This window comes from Musa acuminata, chromosome BXJ1-5 (genome assembly GCF_036884655.1).
Source record: "Musa acuminata AAA Group cultivar baxijiao chromosome BXJ1-5, Cavendish_Baxijiao_AAA, whole genome shotgun sequence".
NCBI classification, from domain to species: Eukaryota; Viridiplantae; Streptophyta; class Magnoliopsida; order Zingiberales; family Musaceae; genus Musa; species Musa acuminata.
The window spans coordinates 13879856-13907758 of NC_088331.1; the positions used below are offsets into that span (position 1 = coordinate 13879856).

The following is a 27903-nucleotide window of genomic DNA, read 5'->3' on the forward strand; positions in this document are numbered from 1 at the left end:
AAAATAAATAAATAAATATATTTATTTAAATTAATAAACTAAATAAACAAATGTGTGTAATTTATAAAAAAATTCATATGAAATAAAAATTATAATCATATAAATAAATGTATAATAATATTTAAAAATAAATAAATACAATTGCACATTATAGAAGACATAAATAATGCTAGTTTCTCGTTAAATCATATTGACAATCTTATCATGATAAATAATATTTATGAGATATTTTAAAAACTTTAAAAATTATATTAATATCCCATAAATAATGAAATGCTTATGGTAGCATGAGGTAATGCTGATACACTTGTAATACAATATCCAAGTCAAATATGATTTGAAAAAAAAATTTATCGAGCATCATTTAATATTTAAAATATGTATTGGACCTCAATTTACATTTCATAAACGTTCTTTTACCATCTAAACCAACGAGCAGCTTAACTAATTGCGTAATTCATTCATCTGTGATGTTAGATGTTAATATTCCCTAGCTCGCATCCTGCTTCCAATCACAAGCCGTGTAGTTTAGTGGGTCGGCAACGAACGAGTGGGAAACAAATACTATTTCTCACGACCGCTGAAACACACATCTCGAAGCATGCGTCCAACGGTCAGCGGAGCTCTAACGTGTCTCTTCTCCAGTAGAAAACCACCTATCGTTTCTGACGGACGGTCCTGATCACTTCGGAGTTCGGACCAAGCCGCCTCTTGGCGCCGTGCGAAAGACGGAATCCAGTAAGCAAAGCATCCACGACGGTGCAAAGCATACGTACAAAAAGAAGTAGTTACACGTGTTGCGCGACCCAAAGGCCAGATTTTGTTCCCGTCACCGTGCACTACATCCCTTTCACCTATTCGGATCCGGATCCCGTCCACGCCTTGAAAGCACACGACTCTTGAGCCGTGATCCCCGGCGCCCATCTGACAAACTGCATCCTTACAAGCCGGTTGGAGCGGATCTCGTTCCCCGACATGCCTCCGATCCCCTCACGGGCGCACTCGCCACGATCTCGATTTCTTGATCCATCCCTAAACCTACACGACCCGCTTACTCTTCACACCTAATCTCTCGCGTCGCCCGTTCGTTCTTGTCTGGATCCTTTTTCTTGTTCGTGGTCTCTTGCTTCCTCTCCCATTCCTTCGAGGTTTTAGGGTTTGGGGGGCGGGCGAATCGGGGTCGCAGGTTGCGACTTCGAGTTCGATCCTAAGGGTTTTTAATCTGGCTGCGGCCGCGTGATTTTACTGGATCCGTGGGCTACGATTCTTACGTCGCTTGTTGCAGCAGGAGGGCTGTTTCTCCGCCCACGAACCACTGATGGTCCCCAGCTTATGGAAGGTTAGCCCTAATCTTGGTTTTATTCCTCTTTTGCGTTTGTAATTGAAATCGTGCTCGTTGAATGGGATGTAATTTCTTCTTTCCTATGAATTTGATCTAAAAAGTGTTTTTCTAGTGCTGTAATTGATTTAATAATCTACTAATTGGTTTATGAAAATGGTACGCGGTGATAATATGTTAGTTGTAGCTATATTCTTCACTAGTCTTTTTCTGGTAATTGACGGTTTCTTGCAGTTTACGAGAATTTATTTTTTTGTGACTAATATTTTCGTGATGTAATGTGAAGTGCTTGAGACATGCATGCTAAATTTGGGCTGTTATGCATTCTTGTGACCTTGTGTTGCATTAAACTCTTAACGTATTGGATTATAATTACTTGTTAGTTCACAGTTTCCGCATACATCACATAAATTACATTTCAAAACAATTTTGTTAAATCTACAGTCCGACCAATTAAAACCCATTCGTCGTACCAGTGACTTTTTAAGGCATGGACAACTCGATCACTGGTTCAGTTTTACTTTCCAATAATGATCTTCAACTCCATTTCCTAATAGGAACCCGAATTAAAGTTGAATCTGTAACTCTTGTGCTGTCTTTTGCTGTTCTTCTCCTCTTTATTATTTGTACTTCCATTGTAACAGTGGTATTTGGATTTGGAGTCTCATAGAAATCAGTTGCAAAAAAAAGTTGACTTTTTTGCTTTGAAATGGTGGACTCCGGCAGCTGCTGATATCTGGCCTTCTCATTTATTCTCAAGTACTGGATCATTATTCTTTTTGCATGTTAGCATGATCCCCTTTCTCTCTGTCTGAAAAGATTGACTTTATTAATTCATACCATACTTAGTTGTAATTAATTGCTTCTGTGCAGGCATAGTTCTTTTAGCATAATCCTGACAACAAATAGTTTTTGTTTATTTTATTTCATTTGATTATATAATTGGTGATTCAACTTTTTAAGCTTTTGGTAATTGTGAGGAGTTTGCTAATAAGTTCTAGTTCTATGAGCCTGCTAGGGTATTAGCAACAAGTAGGTTTTTTGGAGTTCAATCACTAGTTAGCTACATCATTGTACTTTTTTAGATGGTGCACAAATTTCAAAGGTCATTAGTGGGTCTAGTGATTCATTCAACAAAAGGCATGTATGGTATATGAAAATTGAAAAATTGTACCTTGGACAAGGGATGCCATTTCATTGCTATTTTAGAATTAAATTGGTCACCAAAGGAACAACGATTTGTTACTTTAAATTTTGAACTAAAATTTGAAATAATCATTTGACTATTGTATATGAATTAGAACTATGAATATTTTCGTGTCTTTAATAGGCATTTGAGTGCTCGGGGGAGGCGAGGCTCGAGCGCCTCGCATAATGTTCGGGCAACGCGCTTCACTGAAGCGTTGTCTGGGCGCTCACTTGAGCCCAGGTGTCGAGCGCCTCGGGCAAGCACTCGATTCAATGCCATCGAATTGAACCAAAGAATTAAACCCTAGTGAAAGTGAAACTTGACCTCGAACCTGACCTAGTGAACGTGAAACCCTAGACTCTATCGCTTAACCCACCTTCTTCTGTTGCCTTCATGTACAACTCCCTCCACCACTGACGGACAGGTCTGAAGCTTCCTCCACCATTGTTGCTTTTGGGCGCAGCTCCCTTTCCTATCGAGGGATAGGTCTGAAGCTTTCTTTGTTGTTGATGGACACATTTGAACCTTTCTCCGCCCCGATGCTACCATCCGTAGGAAGCTGCAAACTTGCCATTGATGGGCATGTTGATTTTATCTTATATTATGATTCTATTTTTATAATTAGTTGACCTTGCACCAATAGGTCCCTCTAATATATGATAGAATTTAAATTAGCTTTCATAAGAAGTATTGGATGAGATTTTATTTTATAATCATATATATCAATCGTAATATATATTTTATATATTTTAATATTTTAGTGTGCCTCACTTCGCTCATGCGGGTTCCTAGGTGAGCGCCTAGCACCTTGGGTATTTTGGGATCTTGGTGCCTTTTGAGATACAACAGAATAAAGGAAGAGAATTGAGAAGCAACTAGCTAATAGTATGTAGCTTTGTTGATTCAATCGAACCAACTAGTTACTGTTCAATCGAGCTAAACTTAATAGTCTGGTTCGATTGCTTTGTTTGTACCGGGTGTTCGCCCAAGGCGCTTAGTGCCTGGGTTCAGACGAGTGCCCAGGTGACGCTTTATTGAAGCACACCACCTGGTGCCTCGCCTCGCCTCACTCGAGCACCTAGGCGAGCGCTCAAGCACCTATTTAAACCCTTGCTGTAGAACCAAGATGGTGTTGTCTTTATGACATCTTTGCAACTTACATGATCCCTTAATATCTCCATACTAGCATATTAATGCTAGAATCCCAAAAAATGGTGCATGTTAGTCTTCTGGCTATTTAGCCATGCATGGGATAGGCAAACTTGTGCATTCTTTTAGATTTATAGTTTTCTTGTCATCATTTACTTTTCTTGATTTGTTCTTATGTCCACCATTCATCTTCTACAACTATTAAGGTCTTCCAACCAGGGTTTTTAATTTCGATTGATACCACCCATACCGGTCCGCCAGCAGATCGGTACGCGGACCGCCCACTACCAGGTGGTATCGTCGATTGGGGCTGTTTCCGCCCCGTTACCACCAGAAATCGGTCGGTGACGGTCGATTTCGACCGTCGTTGCCCGTTACCGGGCGGTATTAGCCGAGGGAGAAGAAAGAATGGGGAGAAGAAAAGGGGGAACCTGGAGATCTGGCACCGCTCTCCCTCGACGATCCCAATCCGTTGCTGCCATCCCTCGTCGGACGCCGCAAATGAGATGTCGTCTCCTCCTCGTTTGGGGCGACGAGGCCTTGGCGTCGTCAACGACTTCTCTTAATCCGCGCGGGGAGAAGAAGCCTTAGTGTGGCGAGAAGAAACCTTGGCGACATTGCCAAGGCTTCGCAGGGACACATTGGCATCGTCGATGACTTCTCCTAATTTGCGCAGGGAGAAGAAGCCTCGGCGTGGGGAGAAGAAACCTCGGCAACGTCGCCGAGGCTTCGCGGGGAGAAGAAACTTCTCGCGAAGAAACCTCGGCGACGTCGTGGAGGCTTCGAGGTTTTCTTCTCCCCACGTCGGGAGAAGAAACGACGTGACGTCGCACCCTTTTTTATTTTTTTAACTTATATATATATATATATATATATATATATATATATATATATATATATATATATATATATATATATATATATATATATATATATATATATCTGTGTGTGTGTGTGTGTGTGTGCGGAGCGATACATTAGAGTGTACCGCTCGGTATACTCGTACCATACCGTATCGTACCGAATTGAACTCGATACTCTGGTACAGCACGAAATTATGAACCTTGCTTCTAACCATGAAAGTATGCCCCTTTGTGTGCTCTTAAAATCATTTCACTAAAACCTTATTTTGGCTAAAATGACTAAAAGAAATGGAGATAGATTAAAACCTTGTTAATTCTGCTATATACAAAGCCTCACTGAAGGTGAATAGATGACTTTGGGATCAGAATTGAAATAGGAACTCTGAAAGGTAAAGGAGGATTAAATTGATAAGGGTTCTTTTGAACCTTTAGGAAAAGTGGTTCCATGGATGGGAGGGAAATTTGCCAAAAGATTTAGACCATTAAATATTTAACAATGTAAAAGGAATGATCAAATGATCCATATTGTTATAGTTGACGTAAACGATTTTATGCACTATATTTTTGGGGTTTGGTGATTAGTATACAAATACAAACTGTTTGAACCTTTACGAAAAGTGGTTCCATTGGATGGGAGGGAAAATTGCCAAAAGATTTAGACCATTAAATATTTAACAATGTAAAAGGAATGATCAAATGATCCATATTGTTATAGTTGACGTAAACGATTTTATGCACTATATTTTTGGGGTTTGGTGATTAGTATACAAATACAAACTGTTTGAGGGTCTAGTATGCAAATTTGTAAGGTTTTAGGACTAATGTACAGAGGTCCCAAGCACAGTAAGCCGGAACTCAAGTTAGATATTTAGGCTGGTCCATATTTTGTGTCTAAATTGGGCTCTTGGTTACAGCCAAATAAACTTATGAAACTTGAGGGGGTGTAACTCTTATTCCTGTTGGGAACCCAAAAAAATCTGCAATTATACATGAACTAAATTACTCTATGATCACCTCCCGGTAATGAATTCTGAAACATAAATGCTAAAATATGTTAAACCAGAAGCTGCATGTTATTTGTTTTTAGTTTTTTATGGGCTTTAAACACTAAACTGTTTGATCATGGTACTCACTATTGAGCATCAACAATTCTGCTACTGTATTATCTTATTTTATATTCTTCACAACGAGAGTTTTGGTATAAAAATAGAGACCCTTGTGCATGCTCTATTGAGCCTTTGACCTTTTTGTTTAAGGCTTGGTAATAGGAGAACTATGGAACTTGACGGGTGTGTGGAACAGAATGTGATAGCAATGATTGTTGTAACATCCAAAACAGCACGAAATGGATGGTACACATTGGTTTGGGAGTGGGACCTCACCCATTTTGGACAGTCTGATCCAATTCAATATAAAAAAAAGACAGCATGAGCCCTCTTATTGCGATGCTGTTGCCACCGCTACCGTTTGATGTCACCGGCATCAGAGAACAGTTTGCCATGTATCTCCCCAGTACACTCCCTCCCCTTCTCTTCCTCTTCTTCCGCCACCTTCATCGCTTCCTCTTCTTCCTCCTCCATCGCTTCCTCTTCTTCCACCTACTCCATTGCTTCCTCTTCTTCTTCCTCCTCCTCGTCCACACTTCCTCTTCTTCATCCTCCATCGTTTCCTCTTCTTTCTCCTCCTCCATCGCTTTCTCTTCTTCCTATTCCTCTACCTCTTCATCCTCTTTCTCTTTTTCTTCATATTCCTTTTTCTTCCTCTCCCATCCTCTTCCTCCACTGTGCCTTCCTCTTCTTTTTCTTCTTCTTCGACTTTGGTACACGGGTATATACTGGTGTTGTGTATCGGTCCTACCAGATCACTGAATAGTGTTTGATACCCGAAATGGCAGTCTAAATGTGATAGGCATATGTTGGCATCTTTGTAGCTTTTAACTTGATTGGTGAAGGATCATAAACTGAATCCCACTTGGTTGGATACTGTTACTTTGTATATTTCAAGATTATCCTTCATATTTTTTAGTTGGTTGTTTTTTTTGTGATTTTTTCATATCCCTCCAAATTGGAGGAAAAAATAATTCTGTTGTTGATATATATTTGTTTGTCTGGAAAGCTAATCCTGTTAAGTCTTGTGATCACTGTAGATGCCCGATCATGTTTATACTTCAACTTAGAGTTTTCTATCTATCTGTAGTAGATGCAGCACTGTGAACAAATGGATCTGTAGGGTAATATCAATTCTACTTCAATACCCATGAGTAAGTCCAAGGTGCTTCATTTTCCTTTTAACTTGCCATAATGCTGTGAAATGTCGCATGTAGGACTGATGGTAATATTTCTATTTTCTTTGCAGTCTTTCACAAGTTAGAGGATCAGGTAGCCTGTCTTCTTCAAGTTTTGTTGCAGAAGTGACTGCAAATCACACACTTTCTTAGTCTATGGATATCATTGAGATTGATTCCACAGATAGTGAAGATGATTTTGAGATTGGATCTGTATCATCAGAGAAATCCTTTACTGATGGCATTATGGATAAATGGGGACATAATTCACAAGGGATCTCTAATCAGAACAGTGATGCGTCTGCGAAGTTCCCGACTCATTCTAGTGATAATAATGATTGTGGAACATCAATGCCACAATCTACTGCAGGTTCCACATCATTTACTAAAACATCTGGTGCTAGTACGGGAAACCATGTCAGAAGCAATGGGATAGGTGAAGTAAGACTTGCAGATCATGAAAGGCTAGTTGATACTGGAAGAAAGTTAGATGTTATGGACGGACACAATCTTCATGAAAATCTGTACAATGTTGTTCCTAAAAGATCTCTTCCAGCATCTTTTCTTTCATCTGTGAACAGAACTGCACCAAAAGGTTCTTCAGACGTGAAAGACAGAAGTCAGATTTATAATAAAGAAAAAATGCATGCTTCTATAAGACCTGATTATGATGGCATGATGAATGTTGCACTTAAGAGAAATGGTGAGACTGACACAAGTAAAAATGGACATAGGCTTTTACCTTCATCTTTTGCTGGAGGAGATGCAGTTGATGCTTTAGCTAAATTTCAACCACCAACATTTGTGGATGAAAAGTTCCATAACATGCCAAAAGCTTCAGTGGAGAGTAGAGGTGATTGATTCTTGCAAGGGCAGTTTTTCTTTATGTTAGATATGGTGATTTTAAATGCAATACAAACTGATGTACTATGTGTATGATAACATACTTATTTTAAAGTGCAGATGCTTTGCATATTCTTGGAAATGTCATCACAAATAGGATGTTGCCTTCAACATTGTTATATGGAAAATCGGTCAACAATTTGCAGCCGCCTGGCACCAGTGATGGACAAAAGCACTTGGGCCTAGTAGACGATAGGCGCATTGAACATGATGAGAGGCATATATATCAGGAAGCATTGCAGGTAGATCTTTTCGTGTGCTGGTGTATCACTATCACTATACTTGTTGTCTTCTTTTTCTTCCATCGAGAGAGATTTTGTTGGATTTATGATGGAGTTTGACAAGTTTGAAGTATCAAACTGTTCATGTGGAGGGTTTTTTTCCTTGCACACCTGTATTCAAGTATAATCAAACCAATTCTATGGAACACCATGTGACTTAATCCAATATTACAAAATTCCATGAACAATATCTGCAGTCAATTAAGTGCTTACTTTTGTATTTCTCTTCAATTGATGACATAATTTATATTTGGGTCTAATACTTTATGGACAGTATGTGGATTTATACATTCGAAGATTTGATGAGGATCTTCTTAGAGGGGAAGACATTGAACTCCCACAGATCCACCTTTTCATGCTTGTTAGCATGTTGAGTTAGTGAAAAATCACTTGTGCGTGGATCCTTAATTAGGCTGTACAGTCTTTTATATTACCTGAGCGATTGTTTTCTTAAGTAAATTTGAAATATTTTTTAGGAAATTGGGAATTATGAGCTCTCAATGGTTTAAATTAAGTGAAACAGACTGATGTTCAAGAAAATGTTTATATATATTGTTATTTTAATAGATCTTTTGCAAATAAGCATTAAATATGTGAGATCACCATCAATATGCAAAATGAAAAAAAAGCAACAGAACAGAAGCAACATTAAATATGTGAGACCAACTTTATATCTTGAGCAAAAGTTGAATCCTATGTTTCTTTTAACCCTATTTATGACTCTCATTGACAATTCTGGTTTGTAAACAATTTGTAGGGGCATGAAGAACAAAATATTTAGTCCTAACTTTAAATAAGTATGTTTAGACTAAATTGAAGGTCCCCAAGTTAAATTTGAAGTTGATTTTCCTTTAGTTTCTGCATGAGAATATCCTAACCATGCACATTGTCATGTATGACCAATCACTTTCATGTGTCCATCACTGATTTTTGGTTATCTCTGAAGGCATTTAATCATCATCTGGTCCCAAATCGTAAAACCATTCCTCATTCTTTTCTTCAAATCTGCATTGGTTTTTTTACAAATGACTTGTTCTTTCTACCATCACATAAGATTGGTTTGATGCATGTCATTTTCTCATGAGCAACCCCAACTTATTCGTGTGCCACATGCCTGATCCCCATGCAATAAAACCATATGATTTCTCATGTTGACATAGATGCAGATGACACTGTCAGGAACGGGGTCGGCACTAAGAGAAGGGGGGGGGGGGGTGGGTGGGATGAATTAGTGCAGCGGTAAAATTACGTCAGTTAAAAAAACCTTCGTTCGATAAAAATCGATTTCGACGAAAACCGTTTCGGAGAGAGGTTAACTTGAAAGCGTTTTCGTAAAGATAGCTTGAAAGCGTACAGAAGATGCGTAGTGGATGTAAAGCAAGTTAAGAGGTTTGTAGTAAAGTAAATTGCTCAAATATAGAAATGTAAACCAGAGAAGAACACACCGATTTTATAGTGGTTCGGTCATCGTGACCTACATCCACTCCACCGATTCCTCTTCCGTCGAGGCCACCGGCATCCACTATCGATCTTCCTTTAACAGGTGAAGATCAACCTCCTTCTTACACCCCTCTTCTCATTTTCATAGGTTTAGGAGTCAACCTTTATAAGCACTCACTCCTCTCTTACATAATTCTAACACTTAGATTAGAAAAGGATTCTCATAAGAGATTTCTACAGCGTTTTTCTACTTTTAAACTCTCTGTGCTTGTGTCTTTTAATCAGGGATGAGAGGGGTATTTATAGGCTTCAAGTTGATTCAAACTTGGAGCCTAAAAACATCTCATCCCGGGTTTCCCGGGCATGAGCGGTACCACCGCCAGTGTCAGTCTGACACTGGGCGGTACCATCACCTGGGAGGCTGTGCTGGGTGGTACCATCGCCTAGACTGCCGGTACCACCGCCTGTAGCCACTCGGAGGCTGTGTTTGGGCGGTACCACCGCCCAGACCGACGGTACCATCGCCTGACATAGTCTAGGAGACTGTGCCACGACGGTGTCACCTCTTGGGGCACTGTCTGGGCCTTTTCATTGGGCCCAACACAGTTTTTACATGGGCTCAATTGGCCCCTAATTGGGTTTGCCCAAATCCAATCCCAATTAGTGCAGCGGTAAAATTACGTCAGTTAAAAAAACCTTCGTTCGATAAAAATTGATTTCGACGAAAATCGTTTCGGAGAGAGGTTAACTTGAAAGCGTTTTCATAAAGATAGCTTGAAAGCGTACGGAAGATGCATAGTGGATGTAAAGCAAGTTAAGAGGTTTGCAGTAAAGTAAATTACTCAAATATAGAAATGCAAACCAGAGAAGAACACACCGATTTTATAGTGGTTCGGTCATCGTGACCTACATCCACTCCACCGATTCCTCTTCCGTCGAGGCCACCGGCATCCACTATCGATCTTCCTTTAACAGGCGAAGATCAACCTCCTTCTTACACCCCTTTTCTCCTTTTCATAGGTTTAGGAGTCAACCTTTATAAGCACTCACTCCTCTCTTACATAATTCTAAAACTTAGACTAGAGGAGGATTCTCACAAGAGATTTCTACAGCGTTTTTCTACTTTTAAACTCTCTGTTCTTGTGTCTTTTAACCAGGGATGAGGGGGGTATTTATAGGCTTCAAGTTGATTCAAACTTGGAGCCTAAAAACATCTCATCCCGGGTTTCCCGGGCATGGGCGGTACCACTGCCAGTGTCAGTCTGACACTGGGCGGTACCAACGCCTGGGAGGCTGTGCTGGGCGGTACCATCGCCCAGACTGCCGATACCACCGCCTGCAGCCTCTCGGAGGCTGTGTCTGGGCGGTGCCACCGCCCAGACCGGCGGTACCACCGCCTGACACAGTCTCGGAGACTGTGCCACGACGATGTCACCTCTTGGGGCACTGTTTGGGCCTTTTCATTGGGCCCAACACAGTTTTTACATGGGCCAAATTGGCCCCTAATTGGGTTTGCCCAAATCCAATCCCAATTTCGTGCTTACTATGATTCCTAAGACATTTTCTAAGCTAAACAAGTCCGTAAGTTTAGTTTTTTCCGATGAGCTTCTAACGATCTTCTGGCGAACTTCCGATGATCTCTCGGCAATGTTCCGGCGGAGTCCCGGCAAGCTCTTGGACTTCACGACGATCTTCTTGGCGAGTTCCGACGAGCTTCTTTGGCAAGCTCCGAGACTTCTCGGCTGGTTCCGATATAAATTCCGACGAATATCCGGACTTCCGATGAACTCTCGAACTCCCAACGAAATCGCGTCCTTGACTCCATGATTTCATTTTGCCTCATGTCTTGCTATCGTAGATAATCTTGCACATGTAAAACACACTTCGATCTAGACAATTAATACTAAGCATTAATCATGTTGTCCGGCCTGTCATTGGTCTCTCGACGTTTAATCCGATTCTTCGGCGCATTGTCCTCTCTTGCGGCCTATTGCCCAATCGGCCAGTTGACTACGCAACTCCGATATCCTTGGCGCAATATCCGCTCTTCTCGGCTCGATGCCCGAATCCATGGCTCGAAGCCTTCTGTCGATACGTTGATTGATCCACCGGCTCGACGTCCAATCTTCTGACATGTTTTCCCTCGGCCCAACTTGATTTTTCCTGCTTTAATTGTCTCATCTTGATCGAAGCATCATGCGTCACTCAAAAATATAGATTAAAACATAAATACTTATCAATTGATTTCATCATCAAAATCCGAGATTCAATAATCTCCCCCTTTTTGATGGTGACAACTAATCGACGACGGAGTTAACCTTAACTCCCGGAGTTTAAACAAACTCCCCCCATCAATATGCCATATTGAAAGAACCTTGAGCTCAAGTCGAATTCAAGTCATTGCAAATTTCATCATGAATATTTGCAACACGTCATCATGCATAACATGATCATACTTCTCTCCCTTTGTCATCAACAAAAAGGAGAAATGACAAGATTGTAAATTATGCAAGTTTGCATTTTTGTTTCTTAAGATAGACAATCTATCAATTTTTTTTTGTGATGTTCAAGATAACAAGCTCTTTCTTCTTTTTTGAAAAGTGTCATTTTTGCTTCCTTTGCAAAGTGCAAGTTAGCATGTTTTGCATCTTGAGCTAGTAATATTTCTCCCCCTTTGTCATTGTCAAAAAGAAGGGAAGAATACAATTTTATATCTCTTTTTTCCTTTACGTCAATTTCTAAATCATGACAAAGGTATGTAATCATTCTTATTTCAAAATGCCATAATTAACATAATCTTGAATTCAAATCAAAGAAATTTTAATCATGATTCACATCATATGCAATATATTACATACATCATCATAATTAAAAAGCATAAGCATTGTATGCATAATACCAAATCATCATGTATATTTTCAAAATATAAAATCATCATTACATGCATGATTCCAAATTATCATTCATAATTACATCAATATTAGCAACAAATCATAGTATTTCAAATCATGATGGTATTAATTTGTCAAATTACATTGCATCCTATCATGCATGATAATAATTTCTCATTTGTATTTCATGCATAAATTCATATCATCACATGAAGAATATCAAGAAAAATTAATTGGGTGATGAGATAAATATTTCATGAATACAAGGAATTGTACATAAAAATCATATCATGAGAGATAAAATATCAAAGATCGTGAAGATAAATCATGAGTATCAATAGATATATTATGATTCTTTTTGAATAACTCAAATAACGAAAAGAAAGAATCATAGTAGACCATCTTGGTTAATAAAAAGAATTTTCAAGTTAAAATTCCGAGAATTCAAGAGAAGACATGATTCATTTTAACAAATCTCCTCTTAAATAAATAACGAAAAGAATTCTTAGAAGTTCATGATATAGATAGAATTCATTCAATCATGTAGGAGAACAAGATATTAATTCATGCATATAAAATCTCTCAATTCATTATGAATCATAAAAATTATAATTAAAAAAAAAACATGATTCATTTAGAAAAATTTTTTCTTTAGTAAACGACAAGAAGAAACATGGGAGATCAAATAAGAGATCTTGATTCATAAAAGATTTCATGTTATAAATCTCGAAAACTCAAGATAAAGCTTATTCAAATTCAAATCGTCACATCAAAATCATTTTCAAGAGATTTAAAAAATATAGATAGATTTGTTAATCTCTTATTTTTGAAAATCGATAGAGTAGATAAAAATTTTTTTTTCAAGGAGAAAGCTTTCCTCTTTTTAGTGTTTGAAATTCATATGATTAATTTTATATATGCCAAATAAAAACATGTATCATGTTTAAAACCGAAAGTGCAAAATTTATTATGACAAAGTTCAATAAGGTATAAATCACCCAGAAATCATTATTCATAATTTCAAAATATAAAACCTTTAAACATGATTTCAAATTAATATGCTCAAGTTTTTGTATGAAAACCTTCCATCTTATTTAAAACCGAAAAAGTAATATTTCATCATGATAAAAAATCGATAATCCATAAATCGCAAGAGTCATCATGCATAATTTTTAAAATCACATGCATAGAATAAAATCATCAATCATGGTATCAAAACATCATTATGCATCATTAAATCATCAAGCATGATTTTATATTTTCAATCAAAATCATTTTGTTTGTTTATCATAAAATATATATTTTTCATAATTATTTTTAAAATTACTAGCATGATCCCCATTTTTTTAGCATTTTCATTATATAAAACATGTAATTTTAAAAAATAATTATTCTAAACTAAATTAAAAATAACTCATGAAAAGCATCATGTAATTTCGAAATAAACTAAAGGTATTTTGATTACCTCATCGTAGAAAGCCGTTAAGGCGTAGTTTGTCACATCGCCTTTGTTGATTTTTTCCTCGTCTTCGGAGGAGCTTGATTCATCCCAATTTGTGTTCTTCTTCTTGCGTTTAAAGCAAGTAGTTGCGTTCTTTTTGTTTTTTAATTTTTGTTTCATGAACTTTTTAAATTTATTAGTGAGTAGTTCAAGTTCACCATCACTTGAGCTTATGCTCAAGTGGTATTTGATTATTCTTAGTCCGAAATCCTTCATGTCCTTTGGAAGGTAGTTCTCATGTTCGTCAAGTGCCACATTAGTCATTTCATAGGTCATCAAAGACCCAATTAGTTCTTCAAGTGGTAGGTTGTTTAGGTTTTTAGCCTCTTGTATTGCGGTTACTTACCGCCCAGACTGGCAGTACCACCGCCTGCAGCCTCTCGGAGGCTGTGTCTGGGCGGTGCCACTGCCCAGACCGACGGTACCACCGCCTGACAGTCTCGGAGACTGTTCCACGACGGTGTCACCTCTTGGGGCACTGTTTGGGCCTTTTCATTGGGCCCAACACAGTTCTTACATGGGCCCAACTGACTCATAATTGAGTTGGCCCAAATCCAATCCCAATTACGTGCTAACTACGATTCCTAAGACATTTTCTAAGCTAAACAAGTCTGTAAGTCTAGTTTCTTCCGGCGAGCTTCCAACGATCTTCCGACGAACTTCCGACGATCTCTCGGCAATGTTCCGGCGGAGTCCCGTTAAGCTCTTGGACTTCATGACGATCTTCTTGGTGAGTTCCGACGAGCTTCTCTGGCAAGCTCTGAGACTTCTCGGTTGGTTCTGACAGAACTTCTGACGAATGTCTGGACTTCCGACGAACGTCCGGACTTCCGACGAACTCTCGAACTCCCAATGAAATCACGTCCTTGACTCCAGAACTTCATTTTGCTTCATGCTTTGCTATCGTAGTTAATCCTGCACATGTAAAACACACTTCGATCTAGACAATTAATACTAAGCATTAATCATGTTGTCCGGCATGTCATTGGTCCCTCGACGCTTCGTCCGATTCTTCGGCGCATCGTTCTCTCTTGCGGCCTATTGCCCAATCGGCCAGTTGACTCCGCAACTCCGATATCCTTAGCGCAATATCTGCTCTTCTTGGCCGGATACCCGAATCCATGGCTCGAAGCCTTTTGTCGATACATCGACCGATCCACCGGCTCGACGTCCAATCTTTTGACATGTTTTCCCCTGGCCTAACGTGATTTTTCCTGCTTTAATTGTCTCATCCTGATCGAAACATTCTGCGTCACTCAAAAACGCAGATTAAAATATAAACACTTATCAATTGGTTTCATCATCAAAATCTGAGATTCAATAGACACTAGTGGGTGCAATAGAGATTTAGGAATGAACTAGTGCTTACTGCTAATCTTAAAAAAATTCAAAACCATTTAAGCCATTGTGTATTAGTAGTCTGGTGAAAAAGAATGGCGGTCCAGTGAAAGAATAAGATATCAGTTTGTAGTGGTTTGACACAATAGCCTACATCTGTTGGCAGAGATCAAACTAAGAACACTCTTGTTCTTGGGGTTCAAGTGCAACTCCACAACTTTGTTTTTATTCTAGAGTCAAGAACAGAACTCTTTTAGTTCTCCCCACAAGCTGAAGAACCAAATCAAGTCGGTGCATTTTCACAATCTCTGAAATTAAACTATTCACTCTTCCTAGTATACTTTTGTAGTCTAATTTTGTCTCCAAACCATCATGAGATCAATCCTTTACAATCCAATAACAGTGCCTAACATTTTTATTTTGAGTTTCATCCATTATTTCTCGTCTTTTATACAACAACCAGTCAGGTCCTTGTATCAAACATTTCATTTCATTATGAGCTAATGAAACTTCTCTCTCTATGTCAATTGGATTATCCATCATATCCAGTAGGAAGAAATCTATGCTGCATAGAAATGTTCACTGCTTCCCAGTAGAAATTTTTCTGTCTAATTCTTTGTTGTGTTTTTTTGTCTTTGCTTCCTTATTTATGAACCACCTTTTAGTTTGATTTCATGAATCAGCTTTAGCTATCAAACAAACAAGGATTGAAAGCCAGCTACCAGTATAGGAAATATGGAAGTAATTTCTTCCAACTTTTCCAGTTTCACAGATGTGAAAAAACTTCTGCTTCCCACACTACAGTTCTTTATTCTCTGACATAGTAATTGATCCTTATGGCTCCTAACCTTTTGATGTGAGGTTCCCAGGGCTTACTGCAAGGCATCGAGACTAGACTTAGGTTTCCATCTTGCTTATGGATGCTTATACCTTTCATTCAAGCACATAAGAAGATGATATAATTTGTCATTTGCATAGTTAGCTTTATTGTTTTATCTTCTTGCTGATTGATCTGAGACTTAAGCACTATAGTTTCAGCAAGGCTTGAACCTTTGATTTTGATCCAAATTTACTCACCTTCAGCATGGAATATATATATATATATATATATATATATATATATATATATATATATATATACACACACACACACACACACACACATAGAATTTTTATATGTTAAAGGAAAAGACAAACAACTAGAGGAAATCATGATGGTTAGATTTTAGCAGGGTAGTCAAAGGTGCTAAGGTTCCAAAATGCTCAAGCCACTGTCCACTCACCCGTGATACTTGCTAATATTAAAATTATTAAAAATATAATTAAGGATAAATATGATCACTAAAGTAAAAAAAAGAGAATACACGAGTTCTATATCATTCCATACTTTAAATATTACCACTAAAACATCAAATTACAAATATTTAAAGCACCAAAACGCTAGCAATTACAAATTTAATCCTGTAAACAATTCATAAACTATATTAGCAAAAAAATAACTATTTTTAACAATGATATGCATTAAAGGAGAAAGAAATAGAGGTGGGAGAGAAGCCTGGGAAGAACTAGGGGTTGAATGGGAAAGAAGAGGGCTGTCAACTGGGACTTGGATGGGAGCTATCGGGGAGGAGGAGGATGAGGAGGACTAGGAGAGAGGGGGAGGGAAAAGGAGCTGACCAGGAGGTTTGGCGGGGGGCGATGATAGTGGAGAGGAGGAGGAGAAAGAGGGAGGGGAAAACATGAAGGAAGGAGAGGGGGAGAATCAGAGAAAGGAGAAGGTGGCTGTCGGCTGAGAGGCGATGCCCGAGTGAAGCTTTCCGGGAGTAGTAAGAGGGAGCGGGTGTCAGGGTCCGTGGAGGCTATCGAGAGAGGGAGGTGGGGCTGTTGAGGATACTAATTTGATTTTGAGTTGTATTTGTTTACCAGTAAAGAGATATTGCATAGCACAATGCAGCATAGTGCATCTGCTTTTTAAAATCTTAGGTATATCTTACTAAAACTTAGACAATAAGTTCAAGGTTGAACTTTGGGTTAAGGTAGCTACAATTTTTATTTTGTTCTTGAGTTTCAAGATTGTTTTAAGTTTTAACTTCCTATTTTGTGCTTTAGTGATTGTATTATGTTCAGGGGGCCTTGACTGCATTTTGGGTCATTTTAATATGAAAAACTTATGATATAGCGTTGGTTCTGTTTTATTTTTCCCTGCAGAATCTTGGTCAACCAAGATTAGAAGATGACCTGCCTGAGGGGCTTCTGGCTGTTCCTCTCTTAAAGCACCAGGTAGTCTATATACTGGAAGTGTCAATCATATTTGGATTATTTCCCTATAATTTTGAACTTTGGTTCCTAACTATCATGTTTGATAGAAAATAGCCTTAGCTTGGATGGTTCAGAAGGAAAAAAGTACTCATTGTGCTGGTGGAATTCTTGCAGATGATCAGGTTTTTTTTCCTTAGGGATTTAACTGTTCTTCAACAATTTGCTAGTACATGATATTATTACTTTGTTGTTTACACATGCACAGTTTTATAAAGAATGGTGTGCTTTTCTCATCACAGGGACTTGGTAAGACTATATCAATGATTGCTTTAATACAGAAGCAAATGTCTCAGCAGTCCAAATTCATATCTGATGATTCCAACTGTGTAAAATCTGAAGCCTTAAATCTAGATGAAGATGATGATGGGGGTATTGAAGTGGATAAGACAAAGCTGTCATCTGGTGACAATGATTATAAATGTGAGCAAGCGGCTAATTCAATTACGCACACTTCCCATAATGCCAGGCCAGCTGCAGGTACATTGGTTGTATGCCCTGCCAGTGTTCTTCGGCAATGGGCTCGAGAGCTGGAAGAAAAAGTTCCAAAGAGTGCAGAGTTATCTGTTCTTGTATATCATGGAGGTTCACGGACAAAATGTCCTGGTGACCTCACAAGATACAATGTTGTTCTTACCACATACTCAATTGTGACTAATGAAGTGCCAAAACAGCGTATAGCTGATGATGATGAGGGAGAGCAGAAAAACCTTGACAAGTATGGGTTATCTTCAGAGTTCTCATCCAACAAAAAAAGGAAGCAGCCTTCCAGTGGACAGAACAAGGTGAAGAAACGAGGGAAAAAATCGAAAGATTCACATCTCGATGTTGACAGCGGCCCTCTTGCTAGAGTCAGGTGGTTTAGAGTGATATTAGATGAAGCTCAAACCATAAAGAATCACAGAACTCAAGTGGCTAGAGCCTGCTGTGGTCTTCGAGCCAAAAGAAGATGGTGCTTATCAGGAACACCCATGCAGAATGCAATTGATGATCTTTACAGTTATTTCCGCTTCCTGAAGTATGACCCTTATTCTGTCTATAGTTCCTTCTGTGCTTCAATAAAATATCCGATATCTAAAAATACAAGCAGTGGATATAGAAAACTTCAGGCTGTCCTCAAAGCTGTACTTCTTCGACGCACAAAAGGTATTTTAAACATTTAAAATTTGTTTTCCCTGGCTAGCAACAAATTTGTTTGCCCTGTTTAATATTAACTGGAACTGATAGATCAGTAAAGCATGTTAGAAACTTTTTTGAATGCCTTACTATTGATTGCTCTGATTTGTTGGAAACATATTTGAGATATTTTGGGACAATTGAAGGTTTATTGTTTAGCTATTAGAAAATATGGCCATGTCCCATTCCAAATGGAAAAGACTTAGAGATATTAATGTTTTTTGCATTTTCCTGAATATCTGCATGAACAAGTGCCCAGTTGCTGTGCTTAACTGTTTCAGGGTTAGTTTCTTTTATCCTTTCATATCATTTAGCTCTTAGGATGAACAGAGATAATTTGGTTCAATTAAACTTATTCTAAAATATTTGAATTCATCAGACTAATACGATTTAGTTGAAGGATTTAAGTTCCAGTGGCATGGCTGGTGTCAGTCATTGCCTTGCACCAAGAAATCTTCGTAAAAGACCAAAAGAAAAAATGTCTAGTGTTCAGTACTTCCCATGTGTCTTCTTCCGCTAGACAACCCTTGGGCGAAATCAAAGAAAAGGTGGTTGCACTGATGCCCCTCTTTCTGGGTATTGATAGCCAGTTGGTTCATTATGTTTAATTCAGTAGTAATGAAATTTACTGAAATTTCAATTCTTGGTTCAGGTGTTACAAAAGGTTAACCAAGTGGCCTGGGAATATGTGGTAGAAACTTTTAGTGCTGAGTGTGGTCTTGATGAATACGCTGAATTTTACGATGACCCTTAGCATCAATGTTTTTCATGGAATACAATTTGACATGTTCTCCAAGGTTGTGCTACATATCAATTTTGGTGCATTCTAGTCGTAAAATACCTACATGTATTACATTTGTTTATAAGCAGCCAAATGTGTTTGAAGTTCTTGAGTAGGTAATACTCTTTATCTAAGTAGCATTCTGTACTTAGACATTTGAAAATTGCTTTTATATTGTTTTTATCTACTTTCTGGATAGTATGCCATATATATTATATTGCATCAGTGATTTAAAAAGGCGCTCGGGCGAGGCGAGGTCCGAGCGCCTCACTTCACTTCCAGGCGGCGCGCTTCAAAGATGCGCCGCCTGAGCGCTCGCCCGAGCCTAGTTGCTGGGCGCTTCGGGCGAGCGCATGGGTTAAACCAAGCGATCGAACCAGGATTTTAGGTCTGGTTCGATCTCCGGTGCTTTAGTTGGTTCAATCGAACCAATTAAAACCGATATCAGCTGTCGCTGCCCAACCCTAACCTTGCTTGTTGTCGCTCCCGCTCCCGCTGCTACTGCTTGCCGCTGCCGCTGCCGTTGCTCGCTGCCGTTGTCGCAGCTCCCGCTCCCGCTGCTGTCGCTGTCGCCGCTCTTGTTGCCACTGTCGCTGCCGCTCCCGCTGCCTCCTTACACTCCTGCTGCCGCTGCCACTTCCTCTTTTCTCAGTCAACACCCCCTTACACTCCTTTTCCTTCTTCTCCTTCTGTATATTGTTAACAGTATACTAATAATAGTATTTGTATTTATTAGATTAATAATATATTATTTTGATTTTAATACTGTTAATTTTTATTTATTTGAAATTATTGTTAGGTTTCAAGATAAATGGTAAGTGTATAGAGCAACTCAATAGAGTCTCCAATGACATCAAAAAAAGATCCTGCATGGAAGTATAATTATCTGAAGGATCCGAAAGATTTTAATGCAGTGACTTGTATATTCTGCGATAAGACTACTAGAGGTGGTATTTTTGGTGCAAAACAACATCTAGTGGGAATTGAGTGCAAAAACATCAAGCTCGATTCCTGCTATTGTTGAAGACATAGAGAATGAAACATATTTTGATGAAGGAGTCGAAGGACAAGAGGAAGAGGACGAATTCAATGAAGATGATTTGTGCAAAAATGGCAATATTGATTATGATGAATGACTTTGATGTAAAATTTTATTGTTTTGAATTTTGAAACTTTTTGTTAATGTGACATTATGATTTTGTATCTTAGATTTTCTTAATTTAATAGCATATTTTTATTTAAAATTTTAAATAATTATATTTATTAATTATATTATATATTTTTAGATTTTAGCGTCTCGCTTCGCTCGGGTGTTTTTGGACCTTAGCGCCTTTTGGCGCCTAGCACTTTTTAAATCAGTGTATTGTATATTATAACTTTTTTTACACTAGTATGAGTTGAAATTTGTGGTTTACTCCCAAGAAGTGGGTTGCTGATGTTATTGTTTTTTGGTTTGATCCTCATGTATGTTATCTGTGACAATATTTAAATCACGTGACATTATACCTATAGTGAAATGTCAAGTTTGGTTGCCTTCGGTATCCATGGAACCCATGGTTTTGCTCATAACCAAGATGACTTGTATATACATCCAGATGTAGTATATGTGTAGAAGTTGGACACTAGGTCCGATTTTAGACATTAAATCCTGATCTAAGGTTTTTGTACGAGTGAAAAATGTAGGAACAACTTCAAGTGCCAGCTCTTATTTTGCTTTTCTGTTATCAGATGCTGTAAAGTTTTTGATGGTAATGTAATAATTAGATGCATAGTGTAATGATGGAACAGTGACCAATGATGCTAACTTTATGCTCAACACAAGATTCAACCAAGATGATACATTGATGCAAAAATATATTGTCAAAAGACACCTTTTCCTTTATAGGAGCAAATTTGGCTTATTGGGATACTTCACAGAAGTAGTTAACCATAGAGGGTTAAAACGTATATAGGCTTTTTGTGCCATCAAGATTTGTTTACAGAATTCTGTTGTACATGAAATCAAGTTTCGTCCAATTTTTGGGAATGATATTACAATCTTTTTGTGCTAAGTGTTCTTTAAGTTGAACATGTGTGCACAATCAAGTAATCATTCTGTTTTCTGTTATTTTGTGAATCATCTCTTTTATTCTTAGTGTTTATTATATGGTAATTGCCCCACTGGTTGTGTTTTATAGCTTTTCCATTAAATGTAAATCATGTTTTTCTTTGGTCGCCTTTGTTCTGTTTTGCTTATCTTTTTTGTTATAATCCTTTCAATGCAAAATGAGTGTGGATTATATTTTTTGCTATTCTTTGCCCAGAAGAATAAAAATAGTTGATTTAAGTATATTATTTTGTTTTGTACCACTGTGGCTTTTTGATATTGACCTACTGCCTAATGTTTCTGGTAGGAACACTTATTGACGGGGAGCCGATTCTCAAGTTACCTCCAAAATCAATTTGCCTGAAAAAGGTAGATTTTTCTCACGAGGAACGAGAATTTTATTTAAAGCTGGAGGCAGATTCACGCCAACAGTTCAAGGTGCTTACCATATAGAAAGTTGGGTTGTTTACTCAGTAGAAAAAGAGAATATGATTTGCTTTTGATGGTTGGATTATAATGCGAACTTCTAATTTGTAGACAAAAACAATGCTAGCTTTCTGCTGTGTTTGATGTGTTTTGGGAGCGTCTTTTATGCAAGTTAAGATCATATTGTTGAGTTAATTAATAATAAAGAGTGATGGCGTGTTGGTCCCCTTTTCGCGTGGCTGAAAATAAAATCTTTCTGTTCTGCTAAGTTGAGTCTTGAACCTGATAGTGAGAACAGTTAATAGTGAATATATCCCAAAAAACTCAGTTCACACACATAATTGACTTATATCAGTAATGTACTATGAAAATAAACTTGTCCTAATTTAAATCACAAGGACATCGTTAACTTCTATTTGTAAACATTTACAAATGATTGGTAAATTGTACATGCACCTGTTGTGCATGCTTCCATTTTTTTAACAAAGAGTAAAATCCAGATATTCATTCCTGTTTCATTGTAATTTGATTTTGGTTCTTGCCTTCTTGGCTTATTGAATATTATTGCTTAAGCACCTGTATTTTTTCTATATAATTGTATTTTTTCTATATAACTTTTAATGTTGTTTAGACTTTAGAGTGGGATAACAATCCCAAATCATACTAAACTGGTTTTAAATTTAACTGCTACAGATTTTGATTCTTCAACAACCATTAAAGGGGAATCTCCTTCTTGTTTACTTTGTTATGCGGTAAATGCCCTTTGGAATCCAAATTCAAGTAATTTTAAATATAGAATTTTTACATGGTTAAAAAAGTTTTGACCGGTCTTGGTAGTTAATTTGAATACATACAAACTAATGAAACTGGAAGCAAATGATTGTTTGACTGCTTTGGGCCTGTAGATTTTTGAACTTTAAAGAAATTGACTTAGAGTCATTATAAAAATCACAATATAAGAAAGTTGTTTTATAGGTCATATTTTATTTTATTAATTAGAAATGTTTTTTTGGTTAAAATCAAATAATTGGACTTATAATTACTTCTTAAAAAAGATATCTTATGACTCGATCTGATGAGGTAACTATCGTATTAACTTCATTGAGCCTGAACCACTAATCTAAAACACTCAAGCTAAAGTTAACAGTAGTACAACCGTCAAATCTTTGTCTCCCTTACTTAAGGGCTTGTTGTCCTTATCAAAACCCAACATAATTTAGATTCAGACCCTAGCATGGTGTATGTGAGACATAGCTTACTAGCAGCTACACATCCCAACGTGCCCTTTAATCCCAAACCCATAGATGGTACTTTCCTACTCAAACCTCTTGCCATTCCCAAATATTGGATCGGTTCTAATACCAATTTTTATGATCCGATCTGGTGGAATAACTAGCCTATCAGCCTATTAGTTTCATTAGGTTTCACTGACTAAAACTGCTTAAATTGAAGTTAATAGTAGTACCATCATAACCTTACAATATATGTCAAGAAGTACCTAGCTTAGTCTTTTGTTTATCCTAACAACCACCACAAAGTTCATATCTTCCTCCTTTTTGATCTAGATATACAAGTTATAAAACATCATTTTGTACATAGTTTTAACGAAAAACTGTATTCTTCTTGGTGAAAAACTTTTTGTTGCTTTTTAGTATTAATTATTCCTTACATTATAAGGAGTGCAACTTATTAAGTTGAGACTGTTGACAGGCATATGCTGCTGCTGGAACCTTGAAACAAAACTATGCGAGCATTTTGTTGTTGCTTTTGCGACTTCGGCAGGCTTGTGATCATCCCTTTCTTGTCAAAGGATTTAACTCGGACACTATTGGAAAATATTCGTTTGATATGGCAAGGCAACTTCCTAGGGAGATGCTGATCAATCTACTTAATCAGTTGGAAGGTTCTTTAGCCATTTGTGCTGTGTGCAGTGTAAGTGATATCATGTTACAGGCTTCTTTTGCACTTTTTTTCTCTAGTGTGGTGCCAAATAGAACAAGATAATTCTGCCTAAGCTTATGATTTTTGGTGAAAAGACCTGATGCATAAATATTGGTGACTTTAGTTTTTAAGGTTCTTTAGGAGGACAATATCTTCTTTTAAACATATGCATTCCGTAATCATCATATTGTTTGTCCTATGTATCAAACATATGGTAAACATCCTTTTAAAGCAACTTAACACAAATGTTAGGACACCTGCTAATTTTTTGGTTGAATCTTGAATTACCATCCCTTTTTTAATGTATTTAACTTTTTCTTTACAATATTTACCTTCCCTTCTAATAATTAGACTTGATAGCTGAATGGCAAAGTTACATAAAGTTATTGTTATGTGGACTTGGAACTTGATATTCTGCCAAGTCATCTTTCTTACTATTTATCATTTAATAGGATAAATCTGGAATTGGCTTCTTGAATCTCAATAACCTTCTTTTGTGCTGATGATCATGAGCATTAGAGAGTGTGTCAAATTCTTGTAGTTTGAATTATTGGTTTTAGGGATTCAAGTTACAGTGGCATGGTAGTTCGAGCTTTGTCAAGTGACCGGCATAGCGTATCAGTGTACTGCCAGAACAGGAAGGAACCAAGAAACCAGCATGAAAACGAAAGTATTACTTTTCAATGATCTTCAGGCTACTTATATAATTCTTTGGCCTTTCCCTCTGGTGGTACTGCAAGTTGTCATGATCGAATTTTGTCTTTTCACTCATCTGAAACCATGATGTCAGGATGTAATATATAAAGTGGGGCTGAACTGGTTAGTTATGTTTAACTTTTACATATTTGCTCATTCCAAAGGTATAAACTAGTTGTCTTTGATACAACCAGAGACTAGGAATTCCTTGGACTAGGCAAGTGTCAGAATTTGGTGTTTCGCCTAATATAGGTGAAAGGGCATGAGGACTTCTTTGATGACTTTCTGTGAGCAACTTAGGACATTTCTTCTTGTGGGATTGCTAAATTGATTTATATTATGAAGTCTGCTGTGTGTTCATGACACCTGAGATTGCAGAACTTACAATGAAGAAAGATATATGACATTTGAGTTAGAGTATATCATGCATGGAATCATGGAGCACATGTGGACATAAATATGCTTTATTGCCTTCCGATCAGTAGCTCCTTCCTACTAGAGCTGCATAAAGGTTTTTTATTGTCAGTTTGAATCGGTTGCTGAAGTGTTTATATTATAATCTACAATTTATATGCTTGATTTGTTGCATTGTCTTTTCTGACTTTCTGACAGATTTAGTTTTAGTACACTGCCTGTCTTTAGTGCATGAAATATCTTGATATTAGTACCCAGTCAAATTTTTTATGACAATGAATTATGCTTCACAATCAATTTAACAAACACATCTATGCTGCTGGTAATTTGTGTCATAATGTGTTTTCACGATTTCATATTCTGGTGGTAAGTATAAGCATTTAATAATTAAGGACGGCCTGGTGCACAAGGCTACCATTAGGTCAACATATGCAACCTTACCAAAAAAAAGAAAAAGAAAAAAACTGCATCCTCTTTTACATGTTTAATTGATCTTTTTTGTAGTTGTCCTGAAACTTAATCACATTGTACTTATGTAGGACCCACCAGAGGATGCTGTTGTGGCAATGTGTGGGCATGTTTTCTGCTATCAGTGTATATCTGAGCGTTTAACTGGTGATGAGAACTTGTGTCCTGCACCTGGTTGTCGAGATGTACTTGGTACTGAGTCCATTTTCTCCCGAAGTACATTAAAAAGTTGTATATCTGACAATTTTGATGATGAAGCTTCGACTAGTTGTTCATTTGATGATGGATCAATTGTCCATAGTGGTTACATCTCTTCCAAAATCAGAGCAGCTCTAGATATACTAAAGTCAATCTCTTGTCCAAGTTCTGAAGTACATAATCTCATGATATGTGGTTCCAAGTCCGATGCCAATTCTTCTGATCATATTTCCACTCTGTTAAACTCAAATGCTGACATGCCAGCCAAGGCTATTGTTTTCTCCCAGTGGACCAGCATGCTCGACTTACTTGAGCTTTCATTGAATGAGTGTCTTATACAGTATCGAAGGCTAGATGGGACAATGTCTCTCATGTTACGAGACAAGGCTGTGAAAGACTTCAACACTGATCCAGAGGTTCGATAATCAAATAATTTATATAATTTTTCTGTACTTGTGGTTGATTTTAGTTTGTGCTTTAATTTTTTCAAGTTGTTGGTTTCTCTTCTTTTTCATTTTTGGAGAATAAACATCGGTATTGTTCTTCAGGTAACTGTTATGCTCATGTCACTTAAAGCAGGAAGCCTTGGCCTGAATATGGTGGCTGCTTGTCATGTAATTCTTCTTGATCTTTGGTGGAATCCAACTACTGAAGATCAAGCAGTTGACCGAGCGCATAGAATTGGGCAGACTCGTCCTGTGACTGTTTCCCGAATAACTATTAAAGATACAGTCGAAGATCGGATACTAGCTCTTCAGGTAACTTTTTTGTGACGTCGTTTTTTTTGCAGCATTTTATGGTTGGATCATTATGGTATTCTCTTGTGTCATTGTTAATCACAGACTCTTAAATTAAATTATGGAGCATGTGACCTGAAGAATCAAAATTTTGAACTCTGGAAAACAGTTATAGAATTCGTAAGTCGTGTCTTTATCTGATTGTTATTACCTGCTTTAGTTGGTTCACATAGCTAATAAGTTGATTTGCTTACTGAGTGGATGCAAGGTTAATGTGGAACAATAAGATGCCAAATTTAGTTAATCCCAGAAAAATAGGGGAAATTCATTCTTAGTTGACTTAATGCTAATTCAGTCTTCACACTCTGACCCATTGTTCTGTTTGTGTTAATGCTAATAATGCACAGACCTGTTCAATCTAAAATTTCATATTGCTGAAAATGATTGTAAGAGTACTATTTGCTAATATCATAAATTCTGATATTCTGAAATTTTTTTCCATGTATGTAGGGTCTTGGATGAATGTAAATAGACCTTCCCCATAGGGTTCTTGCTTTTCCAATTGGCAATTTATGTTCCTTTACAAGGTTTAAAGGTCCAGTTGCCTGTATGACTAGGCGTAATCATGATGAAGCAACCGCTGACCTTGTAGACATGCTATTTTTAAACAATGGTCAAACCAACATCAAACATGGTATCTTTTGGTAGTACTTTGTATCTAAAGAAGATAATCCAAGCAATGGTTGATAATCATGTGGTAATGTACCATATATCCCATATTTGACTAGGAAGTATTTTTCAGTATATATCCCATATTTGACTAGGAAGTATTTTTCAGTATATTTGAAATCTTAATCATGTTTTGTTCTTTCAACTTCATCTCTATAGTCATATTATTGCTATAGTCATTCAAAGTCATGCATCGTTTATAACGTTAATTGCACCATCTGCATTGGAAATATGTTTTATCCAGGAGGAGAAGAGGAAGATGGTTTCTACTGCTTTCGGAGAAGATCAAACTAGTTCTCATGCAACTCGTCTCACGGTGGAAGATCTTAGGCGGTTGTTTAACTGCTTTGACGACTGAGTTTTGGCATGAATCATAGTAGTAGTTGATTCATATCTTTTTGGATGTGAATGAATAGGATTGTTGGCTAATTTTTTGAGATGTGCTCCATTCCATCAGGACCGACCCTTTTCTTTTTTTCTTTTCTTTTTTTTTTTCTCGCTTCCTTTTGTTTTAAATTATAGGTTGATGCTAACTTGTGTAGTTGTAACAGTAGAGTCCAAGAAATGATGGAGCATAAGGGACTGTAAATATATATATATATATATAAATATTAATATACTTTGCTGCCTTCATGAATGGGACGTTGAGCATATCATCACTTTATCCGCAGAGCACGTGTTCTAAAAAGCTTCTCAGTGGTAATCTCTGCTACCAAGCGGGCCTAATCCACCGCATCCCTGTCGGCAACTGTTCCCC

At 37.5% G+C, this 27903-nt stretch overlaps 1 protein-coding gene across 6 annotated transcripts; it reads left to right on the forward strand.

Moving 5' to 3' along the window:
* The first annotated feature begins 948 nt into the window (after window positions 1-948).
* On the forward strand, window positions 949-27783 carry LOC103973282 (helicase-like transcription factor CHR28). Of its 6 annotated transcripts, none has more exons than XM_065183205.1 (12): window positions 949-1339; window positions 6687-6800; window positions 6896-7677; window positions 7788-7969; window positions 17387-17458; window positions 17545-17619; window positions 17737-18640; window positions 21845-21906; window positions 23674-23895; window positions 25554-26096; window positions 26229-26438; window positions 27391-27783. In XM_065183205.1, the coding sequence occupies exons 3-12, from the start codon at window positions 6981-6983 to the stop codon at window positions 27502-27504; spliced, it is 3081 nt and encodes a 1026-aa protein (XP_065039277.1). In that variant the 5' UTR covers window positions 949-1339; window positions 6687-6800; window positions 6896-6980; the 3' UTR covers window positions 27505-27783. The 6 variants fall into 6 exon arrangements, with proteins under 6 accessions (XP_065039277.1, XP_065039278.1, XP_065039273.1 ...); XM_065183201.1 differs by having other exon boundaries at window positions 952-1339; window positions 21845-21975; XM_065183202.1 differs by having other exon boundaries at window positions 952-1339; window positions 6737-6800; window positions 21845-21975.
* Window positions 27784-27903: the final 120 nt, after the last annotated feature.